The sequence below is a fragment of the Stenella coeruleoalba genome, assembly GCF_951394435.1.
Source record: "Stenella coeruleoalba genome assembly, chromosome: 19".
Lineage (NCBI taxonomy): Eukaryota > Metazoa > Chordata > Mammalia > Artiodactyla > Delphinidae > Stenella > Stenella coeruleoalba.
The window spans coordinates 3355479-3372071 of NC_137165.1; the positions used below are offsets into that span (position 1 = coordinate 3355479).

At 51.6% G+C, this 16593-nt stretch overlaps 1 protein-coding gene across 2 annotated transcripts in view; it reads left to right on the top strand.

Annotated features, from left to right (window-relative positions):
- The window catches only part of TRIM16 (tripartite motif containing 16), a 44759-nt gene that overhangs the window by 23297 nt on the left and 4869 nt on the right, over positions 1-16593 (top strand). Inside the window, exons 1-5 of one of the 2 annotated variants that reach the window (XM_079903868.1) lie at positions 137-1260; positions 6923-7018; positions 11283-11516; positions 13740-13905; positions 14340-14435. In XM_079903868.1, the coding sequence (XP_079759994.1) occupies positions 748-1260; positions 6923-7018; positions 11283-11516; positions 13740-13905; positions 14340-14435 (1105 nt within the window). In that variant the 5' untranslated portion in view covers positions 137-747. Of the gene's footprint in view, positions 1-136; positions 1261-6922; positions 7019-11282; positions 11517-13739; positions 13906-14339; positions 14436-16593 lie in introns of those variants that run through there. The other variant, XM_079903869.1, reaches the window with a different exon arrangement.

A 16593-nucleotide genomic window follows, 5' to 3' on the forward strand; every position in this document is an offset into this window, starting at 1 on the left:
TGATCGCCACTGAATCCCCCTCCGAGAGAAGTCCATCTCCTGGAATGTGCCAGAAGGTCATATGGAAAAGGTCAGGGTCAGAGACACAGATCCTCTTCCCAGCTGTTTCACGTCCAATTCTACGAGGTGGGAAGGGATGAGGGCTGCCCTATTGCTAAAGTCCTTACATTCTGGGTCCCTTTAAAAATTGAAAACAGGCGACTTCCCTGGTGGTGCATTGGTTAAGATTCCATGCTTCCAATGCAGGGGGCGCAGGTTGGATCCCTGGTCAGGGAACTAAGGTCCCCCATGCCACGCAGTGCAGCCAAAAAAAATAAATAGAGAAAAACTGAAAACAAAAAAATCGAACCTGTCAAGCCACGTAAAGCAATGTCGGCTTTGACTGCAGAGCTCAGGAGTCTCCAGTCCTTTCCAGACCGATCCCCCAGCTTGGGTGAGATTATGGGGGGCGAATGATTCACAGAAGAAGAGCAGTTTCGGGTCTGGGCTGGAGGACGGGTCGGAGCCTGTGGGAGACAGCCTGGGTCTCCCTGAGCCTGGGGACCCGGGCTGCCCTGTGGCCACTGCAGCTGGCCGTCCTCTAAGCTGAGCAGAGTGGACGACCGACTGAGCTTCCTCTGTGGGGAGGAAACAGTTAAAATCCTGAGGCAGCTGCAGTCAGCTGGGCGTGGTGCTCGCATCGGACTGGGGCCACAGGATTCTGGGCCCAGGAGCAGAGGAAGCCCAGCTCTGGCGCAGAACTTCCACATGGCTGAGTTTGATCTGACGGCTCCAGGGCCGCTGCCCGGGGTTCCCGCTCACCCTCCGGCCACCCTCAGCCCAGACCGTGGGCGGGCCAGCCCAGCAGAAGAAAAGGACGCAGCCGCCCCGGGGAGCTCCCCGGGGGAGAGCTGGGGACAGAGCCATGGCTCTGCCTGGCAGGGGCGTCCTGGGGCGGAGGCGGGGGCGGAGGCGGAGGCGGAGGTCCTGTGCGACTTCTGCCTCGGGGCCAGCAGGGTGAGGGCCGTGAAGTCCTGCCTGACCTGCATGGTGAACTACTGCCCAGAGCACCTGCGGCCGCACCAGGAGAACAGCAGGCTGCACGGCCACCAGCTGACAGAGCCCGTGAAGGACCGGGACCTGCTCGTGTGCCCGGCCCACCACAGCCCCCTGGTTGCCTTCTGCTGCCCCGATGGGCAGTGCATCTGCCAGGAGTGCGGCCGGGCCGAGCACAGGGGCCATGCCTCTGTCTCCCTCGATGCCGCCCACAGGGACAAGGAGGCAAGTGCTGGGGTCCGTGCGGAGAGGGAGGTGGGGAGGCCGTGGGCCAGGGAGAGCCCTGGCCTCTGCCTCAGCTCCTGGGGCTGCCGGCTTCACTCCTGTGCTCTTAGCTTTGGCCCCTGGCCGTGCAGCCAGCAGCCCTGTCTCTTGCATTTGCTTTGGAAACTCTGAGTCGGTTACTCTGTCGCCATCTCGGTCCTGCTGTCCCTGTACCTCTCTGCGTCTGTCGCTCCTGTGGCGAGTTTCCTACTACTTCTCACTCAGCTTTTGGTGACTTATCCGGGGGTGGGTGTTGGGTGCAGAAGGTGTTTCCCTCTGGCTGGATCTGAGTGGCAATGAATGCAATGTAAAGCTTAGCAGAAATTCAAGAGAAAAGAGCCTAAACTTTGCCCGAAGTTCTCTTTTTCCCTTTACCCCAAACAAGAGATCAGTAGCAAGGGCCCCTTTGGAGATACCGGGTATGAAATCCAAGAGCTCGAATAGTGCCGAGATAACAGAGAACTGGAAACTTCCCTCCGGGTACAATGTCAAGGCCTGCTTACCTTAGGGAAAATAAATCTCCTCACCAGATAGAGGTATCAGGAGAGACTGAGAAATGCTGTGCTCACAGCCTGTAATTTTATTCCCATCAGGTAGGGCAACTGTTTCTAGAACAGCTGACTTTTCTTTGCCCTGAGAAAGCCGAGAGCCTGGAGAAGTTCCTGGGAATGGATTCATGTGCTTCGTTTCTCATACTCGGACTTTCCACGAGCACGTTTGTTCTCAGTGGGGAAGTGCAGTTCTTTTGTCCCACATTTCTTGTGTCCAGGCTCCGGGCAGCTCCCTGTCTGCGCTGAGCACGGCCCGTGGCCGCGTCTTGGCCCCGGGCTTCCTGGGCAGCAGACAAGGAGCTTCCTGGAGCAGGACCCGCTTCTCCACACCCTCCCTTAGTGGGAATTGTTCCAGAAAGCTCTGCATTCCAGATGCCAGTGAGTCACTGTTATCAACTCCACAGTCCACTTGCCAACAGTTCCCAGCATCTCCAGTGCCAGGAAATGTCCACTCAGGAGAGCAGGTCACTGCCACCTGCTCCCCATGTTCACAGCCACGTTCACAGAGGAGGCTCTGCGTCAGCAGACAGGTCAGAAATTAAAGCTCCATGTAACTGACTACACGGTCTTCATGGAGCCTTGCCGTGTGCTATGTGCTTTCCGTGGAGTTTCCCATCCAGTCCTGGAATAACTCACTGAGGTGGTGACTCTTTTCGTCTTCACCAAATTTGTCCAGACTCATACAGATGACTAAGCCATGGAGTGGGAATGGAAGCTTCTGGAAAGCCACCCCACTGGAGGAACACAGGGAAGGACCCCGAGGTCACAATATTATGACCTTACTTTAGTTTTTTGCACCCAAACCCTGCCACACATGTCGTAGAGAGATTAAAGCAGAGTGTACTGCTTTTCCCTTGTTCAGGGTATAATATCTGAATTCTGTTACATTTGACTGGAAAAGTGGTGCATGCCCCTGTTCAGAAACAATCCCCACCAGATACTGAGGTAGATTTTCCCAGAAAAGCCCTCCCTCCCAGCCTGGATCTGCCCATCTCCCTCCTCAGAGGCAGACACCACGATCTACTCTTTTCTTCTGTTTCCTTTCAGAAGTTCTATGCCTGTAGCAGCATAGCTACAATATGAATTTTAATGTAGTGTAAGCTGGTGCGTTACAGAGACATAGGGTAATTGCCATTCTGAGCAGGGAGAGTTGTGTTGCTCCTGTGTGGAACCCCAAATTCAGACATCCCAGGAGGGAGCTGTGTCAGGTAAAATACAGACAACTGGGGCAGTTCTTGGTGCTGAAAGCAGGCCAGTTACAGGTGCGATGCAGCAGCCCCGTACCCCAGATCCTTGGTGCGGGCCCAGTTCCCAGCCTCTGCTCCCTGGTGTGCCTATCAGAGTTCTGCCTTTCCACCCTGCATCCTTGCTTTCAACCCTGAGAGTGAGTGTGTGCTCTGTCAGCGCTTTTTGGGTGGCCCTGCCACGGCTCAGGAGCCAAAAGATTTCTTGCAAGGAGCCCAGGAGACCAGCTCCGAAGACACAGTACCTGGATGAGGCTTCGGCCACCACCAGGATTATTTTGAAAGTCTTACTAGACGTCAGTAAGGCTCCGGAAGCTCCATCTTTCCTCCAGCCAGCCCAAGCCCGCTGGGGCTGCTTACTGAAGGTCACTTTGGATCGAGTCAAGCGCTAGTCACTCAGGAATGTTGTGCAAGGGAAACCGTGAACAGCAGGGCCAGCCACAGGGACACAGAGCGGCCGGGAGCTGCATCGGGTCCACAGCGATGGATTTCTCAGTTCACCGACAGAGCCCTTTCTGAGGCTCCCACGGTCTCTAGCTATGCCAGTGGGCAAAAACTCTGGATTTGGGAATCTGGGTGTTCTCTGATTATTTGTTCTGTGCCGCTGGGCTTCCAGAGCCCAGCTCTTCCCAATGGGGACTCAGCTCTTCCCCTTGCCCAGGCCAGCGTCCCAAAGCCTCTTAGTTGTTTTTTTTTTTTTTTTAAATGGAAGTGTAGTTGATTTACAACGTTGTGTTAATTTCTGCTGTACAGCAAAGTGACTCCGTTTTACACATATAGACATTCTTTTTAAAATATTCTTTTCCATTATGGCTTGCCCCAGGAGATTGGATATGGTTCCCTGTGCTCTACAGTAGGACCTTGTTGTTTATCCATTCTACATGTAATAGTTTGCATCTACCAACCCCGAATTCCCAGACCATCCCTCTCCCTTAGCTTTTTTTTTTTTCTTTTTGGCCGCACCCTGCAGCATTGCAGAACTTCCCCGACCACTGTGCCCCCTGCAGTGGAAGTGCAGAGTCTTAACCACTGGACCACCAGGGAAGCCCTTCCCTTAGCTTTTAAGAGCAGCTGATCTTAACTCCACTCACCTTCTCTGAACTCAGGCTCGCTGCTGGGAAAGGAAGCTGTGGCACGCGTGTGTGTGAGTTGTGAAGTTTGCACTCTTTCTGTGACTGCTTTCCTGTTCTTTTCTGTTCCTTTTCAAGTTTATCAGACATTATGGAGCACTTTCTATGGGCTAAGTGTGCTACACTATCTCAGGGAGCGTGGGCTGTAGTCAGGAAGCCAGGGCAGGTCCACGTCTGCCTGGATGCCAAAGGGCTGGGGCAGCACAAGGGCCCTGCTGCGTGTTCCAAGGAGGAAGACCCCCGGCAGTGAGGTCAGGGCAGGTATCTTGGGGGAAGGAAGGCTCGGCTGGGCCCCGCCTTAGACCTTCAGGTCCATTAGTGGCAGGTCACCGCATCCGATCTCAGCATTGGTTCCAGAAAGCTCAGGATATGGCAGGGGTCTCGGACGCAGTCTGCAGCTAGAGCGGGAGCTGAGCTCTGAGAGCCACAAGTGTTCCCGCTTCTTGGGGGCGCCGATAACCAGCGTTGTTCACGGCCCGTCTGCTGCCAAAAGGCGGATGGCTTGAGGCTGTTCAGGAGAATTTCTTCTGGAAGTTCCGAGGAGTGCCTTGGACTCAGTATTATGCGACTTGTTTTATCCTGAACATTGCACCAGGCTGTGCGTCTTTCAGGAGCAGGGGCGGTGTCTTGTATAACTGGACTGACATGTAGTGAACTCTGATCAGCAGGCCAAGGGGTGAAGTCAGGGCCCAGCTGGGACCCTAGTGTTCCCAGACACAGACTCTCTAGAGGGAAACACAAAGCAACTGGCACCATGTGGAATCTCCTTCTCTCTTCTCCCTCCGTCTGCTGTTCCAGTTTGCATCTCTACCCGGACCCTGGCCACTGAGCTGGGTACCACCTTTGCCCTGGAGACAGAAGCAAGAACGATTTTGTTAACATATTCTTGAGGCACTGGAGGAGACGCTAAACCATCTGATGAGGGTCGTAGAGCCTGAGAGAGGCAGGTCTTGTACCCTGGATGTGGTGCCTTTTGCTGAAGCGGGGAGGACTCTCTGTGCCCTTGGACATGGGGCCGTCTACTCTCATTGGCACTGCTGTCCTGCTTTTGTGTGGGGCCTGCCTGGGCCTGCGACCCGGAGCCAGGGTCTAAGGCACCCCGTCATTTCCTGGGAACAGGAAAAACTGGAGATGCTGGTCTCCGAAGTGGCCCTGCCTCTTGTGATAAGCAGGAGTGCCTGCTTGTGGGGTGACTCACTCAGAAGTCCCCGTTAGGCACTTGGGAGTCCCTTTCTCCTTTTATGGTAATCCGCAGACAGTGGGGAGAAGCCCCCTCCCTGGACACTCTGGGGGTCTCCTGTGTCCCCGGATGGTGCTGGGGCCGACCGCTTTAATACGCTCTGCACTCGTTGCTAACGTGTGTTCTGTTGTGTCTCCCACCACCTTTCAACAAGCAGCTCATGTCCCCTCCGTCGTGGAACAGGTCACTGGGTAATAAGCCTTCTAGACAGACCAAGATTCCACGTTGCCCCCGAATAGGTCGGACCCCGCATCTTCCCTGCTTCCCCCACTCCCGGGCATCAGACCTCAGGCCTCAGGGGCGGGAGGTCACCCGGGCTCACTCGGCTCTGAGTCAGGGCCGCAGGGCCTAAGCAAACGTTGCCAGGCTTCTGCAGAGGGAGGCGAGTCCCCTGCCTGCCTGGGCTGCCACCACTGGGGCCTGGGATTCCCGTGGGCTTCAGTGGGAGGAAGGGGAGACGCGTCACGGTGCCCCCGCACCCCGAGTTCTGTTAGGGCGAGTGCAGACACGCTGCTGTGAAAGTCAGTGAAACCTCTTCTTTCTGTTGCTGCTGTCTCGTGCCCTTGTGGACGCAGAAAGTGACAGGGCCTCTGAAGTTTGCAAAGGCTCTGGTTTCATGCCTCGGCACGTTCTCGGCAGACAGTGCTTGGGGAGTTTCAGGAGGCGAGAGTGGGGCTGGGCAGGGGCGTCGACGTGGGCAGACCCGGGGTTCTCAGGCGGGCACTTGCCTCGGTGGGGAGGGTTCGCTCTGCCTGCATCCGGCAGAGCATAAGAGTCCGTGATGGAAAGCAGCCGAGGTAGTGCTAGTAGCGATGAGGATAATGACACCACCGACACGGATGGAGCGCCTGCAACGTGCCCGCTACTGTACAGAGTTCCTGCTGACACGCCTCCCGTCCTTGCGGAAACCCTGTGAATTGGGCACTTTAGCTGCTCCCACCTCACAGGTGAAGAAATGCAAGTGTGGAGGCGTTAAGTAGATTTTCCCGAAGTCTCATCTGCTAACTAGAAACCCTGGGATGCCCACCCCCGACTTCAAGCGCCCTGTGCTCCTTGTCAGGCCGTTCTGGGCCGGATGGGCTGGACTCAACTCCACTGACAACTGTGTGACCTTGGATAGGTGGCTCCACTTTCTCACCTGTACAAGGGAGATAATGTGTTTACCTGCTATGGGCATGGTCAGGATGATAAGAGGTGACACAGAGAAATGCTTGAAGCGATGCCCAGCGCAGCGTAAGCTCTCCCTGCATTTTAGCCAGTTCACCCCAGGAAGTGCTGGCACACAGCTGACCCTCTGTGCCTCCACTGAGGGTGGGTGCTCCAGCCGGGCTTCTGAGAGCAGCTTCTGAGACAGACTCCCCTTTCCGTGGAAGAAGGGCAGACGGTGCCCTTGCTCCTGGGGACCTTCCGAGTGCCCTGGGCTCCTTCCTCCTTGACGCTGACCTTTCCTCTTCTTAGGCTGAGCTTCGGATCACCCGGTTAGACCTGGAGCGGAAACTCAAGTTGAATGAAAACGCCATCGCCAGGCTCCAAGACAACCATAAATCCGTTCTGGTAAGGCTGGCCGGGGTCACCTGCCGGGCTTTGGCACACCTGGCAGCTGCTGCATGCCCAGCCAGCCCCACCCGGGGTTGTGGGCTGCAGGGTGCAGGCCCGGCCCCCATGTCCACGGGCCCCATGGGTTCTGTCATTGGGTGAGAACTGTGGGTACAGATAAGGTCGGCCACACTGCAGGGTGGCTTCAACTTGTTATGGGGATTTGCTATGAAATTAGTTCAAGATTCAGAACTGGCAAGTGATTTACTTTTTAATGTTATAGAGTAGAAGCAAGCTAGTCCTGTAATGACAGTGTCCTTATTTGTACATGTGTATATGCTTTTTTGACCGGGAGAAAAGGGTGTATGTGGGAATCAAGGGGGTGGTTAGCCAGAGCTCCAGAAATTATGCATAATCTTGGATTCTTCCGTCATAGGAGGGTGTTCTGCATGCAATTCTCACCAGTCCTAAATCCTGGCAGCCAGAAAAGGGAGGTGAGAGCTGCTGGATTAGTGGATGGTACTTGATAAGGCCAGTGGCGTGCCAGGCTACTTAGCTTTAGTCTCTCTGGTTTGTGACCACTTTCTATAATAAACCCTAAGTAGACCCAAACGGTTCCACAAAGGCTTCTCATTAGTGGCAAGCCAATAACCGCAACTCAGAGTAGAATGCAAAACAACTACCCTATGGCAGTCAGTCAGCAGCAGCATCTTTGCATAGCAAGAATGATTCTATCCATTCATCCATCAATCCACCTATGTATCCACTATCCATCCATCCACCCATCCATCCATCCACCCACCTATCCATCCATCCATCCACCCATCCATCTATCCATCCATCTATCCATCCACCCATCCATCTATCCATCCATCCATCCATCCATCCACCCATCTGTCCATCCATCCATCCATCCATCACCTACCCATCCACTCACCCGTCCATCCATCCATCCATCCGTCCGTCCATCCATCCACCCACCTATCCATCCATCCATCCACCCATCCATCTATCCATCCATCCACCCATCACCTACCCATCCACTCACTCATCCATCCATCCACCCACCCACCCACCCACCCATACACCTATCCATCCATCCATCCATCCATCCATCCACCCATCTGTCCATCCATCCATCCATCACCTACCCATCCACTCACCCATCCATCCATCCATCCATCCACCCATCTGTCCATCCATCCATCCATCACCTACCCATCCACTCACCCATCCATCCATCCATCCATCCACCCACCTATCCATCCATCCATCCATCCACCCATCCATCACCTACCCATCCACTCACCCATCCATCCATCCATCCACCCATCTGTCCATCCATCCATCCATCCATCACCTACCCATCCACTCACCCGTCCATCCATCCATCCATCCGTCCGTCCATCCATCCACCCACCTATCCATCCATCCATCCACCCATCCATCTATCCATCCATCCACCCATCACCTACCCATCCACTCACTCATCCATCCATCCACCCACCCACCCACCCACCCATCCACCTATCCATCCATCCATCCACCCACTTATCCATCCATCCATCCACCCATCCATCTATCCATCCATCCACCCATCACCTACCCATCCACTCACTCATCCATCCATCCATCCACCCACCCACCCACCCATCCACCTATCCATCCATCCATCCATCCATCCATCCATCCACCCACCCATCTGTCCATCCATCCATCCATCACCTACCCATCCACTCACCCATCCATCCATCCATCCATCCACCCATCTGTCCATCCATCCATCCATCACCTACCCATCCACTCACCCATCCATCCATCCATCCATCCACCCACCTATCCATCCATCCACCCATCCATCACCTACCCATCCACTCACCCATCCATCTATCCATCCATCTATCCATCCACCCATCCATCTATCCATCCATCCATCCATCCATCCACCCATCCACCCATCCACCCATCTGTCCATCCATCCATCCATCCATCACCTACCCATCCACTCACCCATCCATCCATCCATCCATCCACCCATCGGTCCATCCATCCATCCATCACCTACCCATCCACTCACCCATCCATCCATCCATCCATCCACCCACCTATCCATCCATTCATCCACCCATCCATCTATCCATCCATCCGCCCATCACCTACCCATCCACTCACCCATCCATCCATCCATCCATCCACCCATCTGTCCATCCATCCATCCATCACCTACCCATCCACTCACCCATCCATCCATCCATCCATCCACCCATCCATCTATCCATCCATCCATCCATCCATCCATCCACCCATCCGTCCATCCATCCATCCATCCATATCTAATACATGTAACCATTTCAGCTTAATTTCTTCCTTCTTGGTGTTTATAACTAACTGGCTGTGGAAGAATGAATACCTATTTCTTACCCATATAATCTTATGAAAAGAAGAACAATAATTATCCCTTTAAAGCCTTGGAAGCCTTCAGAGATTGTTGATTTCCGTGCTCAGCGTAATCTGGAGAACCGCATGGAGCATCTTGCCTTTTTCCAGCTCTTTATTTTCCAGACACTTTGATCCCTACTCAGTTCTTCTCTTAACTGCATGGTAACCAGGTGAGGTAGTTACCACAGTGGCCACCATGGAGGAGGTACATGAGGACACAGAGACAACAAGAATCGTCCAGGGTCCCTAGATTGATGGGACAGGAGAGCCTGCGAGTGTTGCTCCCTTGACCTAAGAATTACTCAGTCTGTTGAAATGGTGGTGCTTTAGTTTCTTTATCTAAGAAATGGGGACTGTAGTAGTACAGTCGTGCCTTGGTGTCCTCAGGGGATTGGTTTTAGGACAACCCCCGATCCCCCCACCACGGATACCAAAATCCACAGATGCTCAGGTCCCTTGTATAAAATGGCCTAGTATTTGCACGTAAGCTTACGCATACCCTCCCGTATACTTTAAATCTTCTCTAGGTTACTTACAATACCGGATAAAATGTAGATGCTATGTAAATAGTGGCCAGCTTGGCAGAGTCTAGTTTTGCTTTTTGGAACTTTCTGGAATATTTTCCCAAATATTTTCGTTCTGTGGTTGGTTGGATTCGTGGATGTGGAATCCGCAGATACGGAGGGACATCTGTATTTACCTTCTAGGGTTGCCATGAGAGAATATGTGTACAGTGCTCAGAACAGTGCCAGGCCCACGATAAGCACTTACTAAATGTGGCCGGTATTGTATTACTATGTTATGTAATTAAAAAATGACCAGGCAGGCAGCAGGACCCCAGGAGAACCGAAAATAGTACCTGGAGGGGCTGCTCAGAGGGCTCTCAGATGGGATGGTCATGGAGGGACAATGAGGGAGCTTGAGGCAGGCAGGGCATGGGCTCCGGGCTGTGGAGTGCGGTGAAGGGAGGGTGAGCAAAGGAAAGTGTTTCCAAGAACTTTACATGAAGTTTAACCAGGTAGTTTGTGTTGGGGCAACGATCTGGAGTTGGGCATTGTCAGAGGGAGCCGTCAGCACCAGGACCTAAGAACTACCAAAGAGGAGTGGAATCCGTTGAAAACGTGGATTGAAGTTGTAAATATGACATTGACTGAAGGCATTTGTAAAGGATGTGGAAGGATAGCATCCCACATGCACAAGTGCCGTCATGCAGATCCTTGCTATTCATCACATGGAATTTGTTTTATATGTTTTTGAACGTGGCATTCCATTCTGCATAGGTAGGCTGGTCCTGCGATGCTTAGGTGCTGTGGACACCTGCACACACCCTAAACATTTCGTGCCTGGCACAGACACCATAGGGTTAGATGTGCTTTTGGCTCAGATGGACCCGGTGGGCAGTTTAACTGGACATAAATGAAATGCTAAGAAAGCAAATTCATGCTACTGATTTGTACAAAGAAGCCAAATTATTGTTTTACCGCAAGAAACATGACTATCAAGTATACTGAATACGCACATTGTCCTGGTGGGAAGACTGATGTCACAGACTTGAAGAGCAGCCCAACTGTCAGAGCTGGACTCAGAAATCAGATAATTCACTCTCTCATCTGATGGATGAGAGACTAAGGGAATGATTGGTAAATAAGTCCTTATACCCTGGAGAGTCCTTCTTGTTTCCGGGAACCCAGGATTCAAATGAGAATAAAGGCTTCCTTTTACAATAGGAAATCGCTCCCTGATTTGCGGGTTTCTCGGGTTTGTGTTTCTGCGTGTTGAGCTTTGAGAAGCTTGGACGCCTCACTAACAGGTTCTTCACCCCCCCCTCCCCCGCCCCCGCCAGGTGTCGGTGTCAGAGGTAAAAGCGGTGGCCAAGGAGCAGTTTGGGAATCTCCTTGCTGCCATGAGGAAGGCCCAGGCTGACGTGATGCTTTTCTTGGAGGAGAAGGAACAAGCTGCCCTGGGCCAGGCCAATGGCATCAAGACCCACCTGGAGCACAGGAGCGCAGAGATGGAGAAGACCAGGCAGGAACTGGACAGAATCGCTGCCATCGGCAACCCCGTGCTTTTCCTGGAGGTATGGGCTGCCGTGCCGCTGATGCCGGGGAGACCTTCGCTCTGCTCAGCCTGTGGCGCACGGGGGAAGGGGACTGCCCGCTGATCAACGGGTGCGCAGGGAGCTGTGAGGGCAGAGAGGAGCTGAGTACAGGGGCACAGGAGGGAGGGCTTTCCAGAGCGGAGAGGCTGGAACCGGGTCGTGGAAGATGCATCCCGTGCCAGCAGAGGTAACGGCATGTGCAGAGGCAGAGAGGTTTGAGACAACACAGCTGATGTGGGGAACTAAGGTGCTTTCACAAGGATGGGGTGTGGGACGCTGGGCACAGGGTGATCGGAGGCGAGGCTGGCGGGGCCAGGTGGGCCTCTGGCTGTCGAAGCTTGTTCTTCATCGTGAAGTCACAGCAGCCCAGGGAGGACTTCAGCTGAGGGGTGATGAGCTCAGGCCTCAGTGTGCTTTATAAACCACTCCGACAGTGGGGGGATGCTTGCTGGGCCGGGGTGAGACCCGGGTCCTGCTGCCTTTCGGAGAGGGCTGCACGTGCTGGGGGTGACTGAGGACAGACAGCCCAGCAGAGAAGATGAGACCTTTCATTACAATGTGCCATTCATTGTATGTTAAGCCACCTGCCCTCAGACGTTCCATCCTCCTGGATCTGTCACTAGAGCGCTGTGTAGTTTTTAGCAAGTCACTTAACCTTTTTGGGTCTCAAATTCCTCATTTATAAACAAGCAGGTCGGAGTCAATGGTTTCCAAGGCTCCTTCAGTGCTAATGTTCCTACACACAAATAATTCTTTTATTGCATTTTGGGAAGATTCCCTTCTAGTTAATGGCAAACATAAATGTGTATTATGAAAAAAACCTTGGAAAATATGGAAAAATATGAAGGAACACGATCATTCATATTCCCATCACCCAAGATAATCATCGTTAGCCTTGTGGTGAGTGAGAGAAAGAGAAGCAGACAGAGACAGACAGACATACCAAAGAATGTCTTTCAGTTCCTTTACTTTTCAATATCAAAGCAAAGAAGCTGTGAAGAAAAATTTGGCTTCCCATGTCATGAGTTTCCTAAAGAGCATATAAATAATTTAAAAAAAGAAATAAAATCTCTTTATTTTTTTCTCCTTTTGTAACTTTAACATAAAAACTTTAATATGTATAAAATATATTTTAGTATAGGACAACTTATTTTAGTTAAACATAACTTCTTTTTCCACAAATTTTTAGCCCATCGAAATGACATGTATTGTTCCCCCGTGATTCTTTTTTTTAGAAATAGACCATTTTATTTTACTTTTTATTTTTTTGCTGTGCCGTGCGGTATGAGGGATCTTAGTGCTCCAACCAGGGATCCAACCCTCGCCCCCTGCCTTGGAAGCATAGAGTCTTAACCACTGGACCGCCAGGGAAGTCCCCCCAGTGATCTAAAATGTTACTTTTATCATATATGGCACTAATTCTGCATATGGTGTTAAAATGTTCATTTTCCTCCCTGTCTACTCTCTGGCTTGGCCTCGTTCTTCTCTTCCATTATTAATCTAACCATTCTGGTACAACTGTTTTCGTCACTAAGTTTTCTGTGGTACCCACTCTGTAATTCAGTGCTTCCATTGCATTTGAATTTTGATAATGTGTTAACACCTGAAAGCAACCTTTCCTGATCGCTGCAGAGTTTTGAAGCATGAGAGGCTTAATGTGATTATCTATGTGAAAACACTTTTCAAACTCTAAAGCACAGAACAAGAATTAGAGAACACGGTGTATTGGATTGAACTGACCAGGAAAATGCAGCAGCAAGCACTCCCGCCTGAGGACTTGTCTGTGAATCTTCCACGTGCTACACCCCTTCCTCCGTCCCTGTCGTGGTTTGTGTTTAAATTAGTTAAAAAAAAAAAGAAAAGTACCGATAGAATGAAGGTTGCAGGAATGTTACCGCCATCTGCGCTGTTGGTGTAACACGTTTGTTCTTCGATTCCCTGTCTGGGCTATGTATTGCATCTGCTCGTGGGTGCCTAGTATCTCTTGATTTTTGAAAGTCCACTTTCCCAGTTAAAAAACACGAATGCTTTCTACATGATCAGACGCTGAGCTGGATCCATTACACACACGTTCTTTGTGAGGTGCACGTCACCATCAGTCTTACAGTTTTACAGATGAGGAAGGTGCCGTATTGAGGAGGGCAGCCCTGTTTAAGAAGCACAAAAGCCAGGGCAAGTTCTGCCATGTGTCCTTTCCTGCAGGAGTACTGCAAGTTCAAGGACACGAAGGACGATGCTTTCCCCAGTGTCTACATTGGACTCAAGGACAAGCTCTCGGGCATCCGCAAGGTCATCACGGACTCCACCGCACACCTGATCCAGTTGCTGCAGAACTACAAGGAGAAGCTCCAGGAGTTCTCCAGGGAAGGTGAGAAGCTGTGGCTTGTAGTGTCTCGGCGGGGCTGACGCGGGAGGTGGGAGTTGGGAGGGAGAGCAGAACCGGGGAGCTTCTCATTTTCAGAGCCATCCTCTGGCTAGCCGTGCTACTGATGGACACTTACCTTGATGACAGAGACCAGAGGATGTGAGTCAGTCACATCACGCCCGTGGCCAGCATCTCCGAGACTAGCTTCCGAGGTTGCTGATGCCTGTACTTTCAAGGGAAATGCAAGTCAGGCTGGAGTCTTTCCTCGGCGTGTTTTACTTTAGTGTGGTCCATTGAGCAGGGGTCTCTGACACGTGACTAGTGTCCGGGCCCTTCTTCCCCGAGGAAGCCCAGGGAAGAGGGGCTGGGGGTTCCTGCTTCTTAGGTTCTCCTGCCCACCTGGACAGGTGTGCATTCACAATTCTCTGCTTTTCTAGAGGAGTACGACATCGGAACTCAGGTGTGTGCCATCACTGAACACAAACACTGGACCTCAGAACCGGAGCCCAGCACCAGGCAGCAGTTCCTCCTGTGTAAGTCGTGAACAGCTTCCCTTTCCCTGGGTGTGGGTGTACGTGTGAGGCTTTGGAAGCAAGGATGCCGTCTCTCACGTAGGTTTCAGGTTCTTGCAACATCAGGGTCTATGCCCAAATGGTACATTTTAAAAAGTTTAATTTAAAAAAATTTGAACTTTTCATTTTGAAACAGTTTCAAACTTACGAAAACATTGCAAAAAGAGGACCAAGAATTCTTGTATACCTTTCATCCGGTTTTTCCAAACGTTAACACTTTACGTTACAACGGTCCACTGAAACAAACTGGAAAATGAAATTACTGCAAGTCTATTAACTAATCTATGGAATTTATTCAGGTTTCACGAGGTATTCCTCCCAGTGTCCTTTTTCTGGCTGCAAGTCCAGTCCAAGGTCACAGATGTTTCTTTGTCTCCTGTCTGGGTCCAGTCCCTTTGTCCTTCTGTGTCCTTCATGACCTTGGCCCTTTCAAAGATCCTGGCTAGTTCCCAAATGGCTCCCTGTTAAGTCTGACTTGGCCAGAACTGCAAAACCCATTGTCCCGTCATGATATGGGAGTGTCCTGGGCTGTCAGCATTTTTGAAAACACGTTATTTCCAATCAATACTTCCTTATGGTTAACAAGGCAGGGAGGTTTCATCTCCCAGGAGAGGAAGGGCTGCATCTGGGTAGTCAAGGCTCACTTTTAGGACATGCAGCTGCTTCATCTCTTTGGAACGTGTGGTTGAACCCTGCTTCTGCTTGCTTTCTGGGGGTGAGCGCTGGCTGACCAACTCCTGAGCCCCTTTTGCTCTGGTCGTGACGTGGAGCCTCGGGTTCGATGACTGTCTCCTGTTCTTTCCACAGCTCCTCATTTTCCCCAGGACCTCTCAGTTTCCACACAGTTTCCTTGATTTATTCTTTCCTGCTTCCTGACACCAGCACATCTATTTTTTTTTTAAATAAATTTATTTATTTATTAATTATCTATTTTTGGCTGCGTCGGGTCTTCGTTGCTGCGCGCGGGCTTTCTCTAGTTGCGGCTAGCAGGGGCTACTCTTTGTTGTGGTGCACGGGCTTCTCATTGCGGTGGCTTCTCTTGTTGCAGAGTGCGGGCTCTAGGTGTGCGGCTTCAGTAGTTGTGGCACGTGGACTCAGTAGTTGTGGCACATGGGCTTCAGTAGTTGTGGCTCACGGGCTCTAGAGCTCAGGCTCAGTAGTTGTGGTGCACGGGCTTAGTTGCTCCATGGCATGTGGGATCTTCGTGGACCAGGGCTCGAACCCGTGTCCCCTGCATTGGCAGGCAGATTCTTAACCACTGCGCCACCAGGGAAGCCCCACATGTATGTTTTACTAACAGATATAGTTAATACAAGAAGCCAAACACCTTTTGTGCTTAACATTAAAATAAAAGTGAACCACATCCTATTATAATCTGTTTTCTGTTGCATGACAGTCGTCTCTTTTCATGCATGACATTAACTTTTGCTCCTAGAGTATTGCTGTGAACTTGTAGCCTTTTATGGACTCAGATCGTTTCACCTGTCCAAGTTCTGTCAAATTGCCAACTTGACTGGCCAGTGGGAGCCACTTGTAAGCTGGCCACTGTGACCTTTAAGCCTTGACCTTCTGCCCTTGAGATTCTAAAAAGTATTGCAGCTTTCTGGCACTAACAGAATGTTCCAGACCCATTCTGGTTTTCTTGTCCCAAGGCATAGAATCACCTACCCTGTAAGGAGCCCTGGGTCCCCCTAGATGAGAAGAGTACTAACGCACTCATTCATTTGGCACGTGTATACCGAGCATCTTCTCAGAGCTAGAACCCCAGGATAGAGTCCCGCATAAAATGTGGAGCTGACAGAGTAAAAGGAGAACATTCACGAAACAAGCACACTGATAAATAATTACACATTGTGATGAGTACCAGTAAGTTATAAAGCCAGGGTGCTCCGAGAGACATTGACAGGCAGGCATGGAGACCTCTTTGAGGACAGACTCACAACCGCAATCCGAACGGATCAGTTGGGATCTCCCTGACTCAGGTCAGGGCGAGGACCCCACCGCGGAGGGAACGGTCTGTGCTGAAGCCGCCCGAGCGGGTTCAGCGTTGGGTGGGTCTGAGGTCAGGGTGCTGGAGTGTGGAGGTTAAGGGGGAGAGGGCAGGAGACGAGGTTGCTGA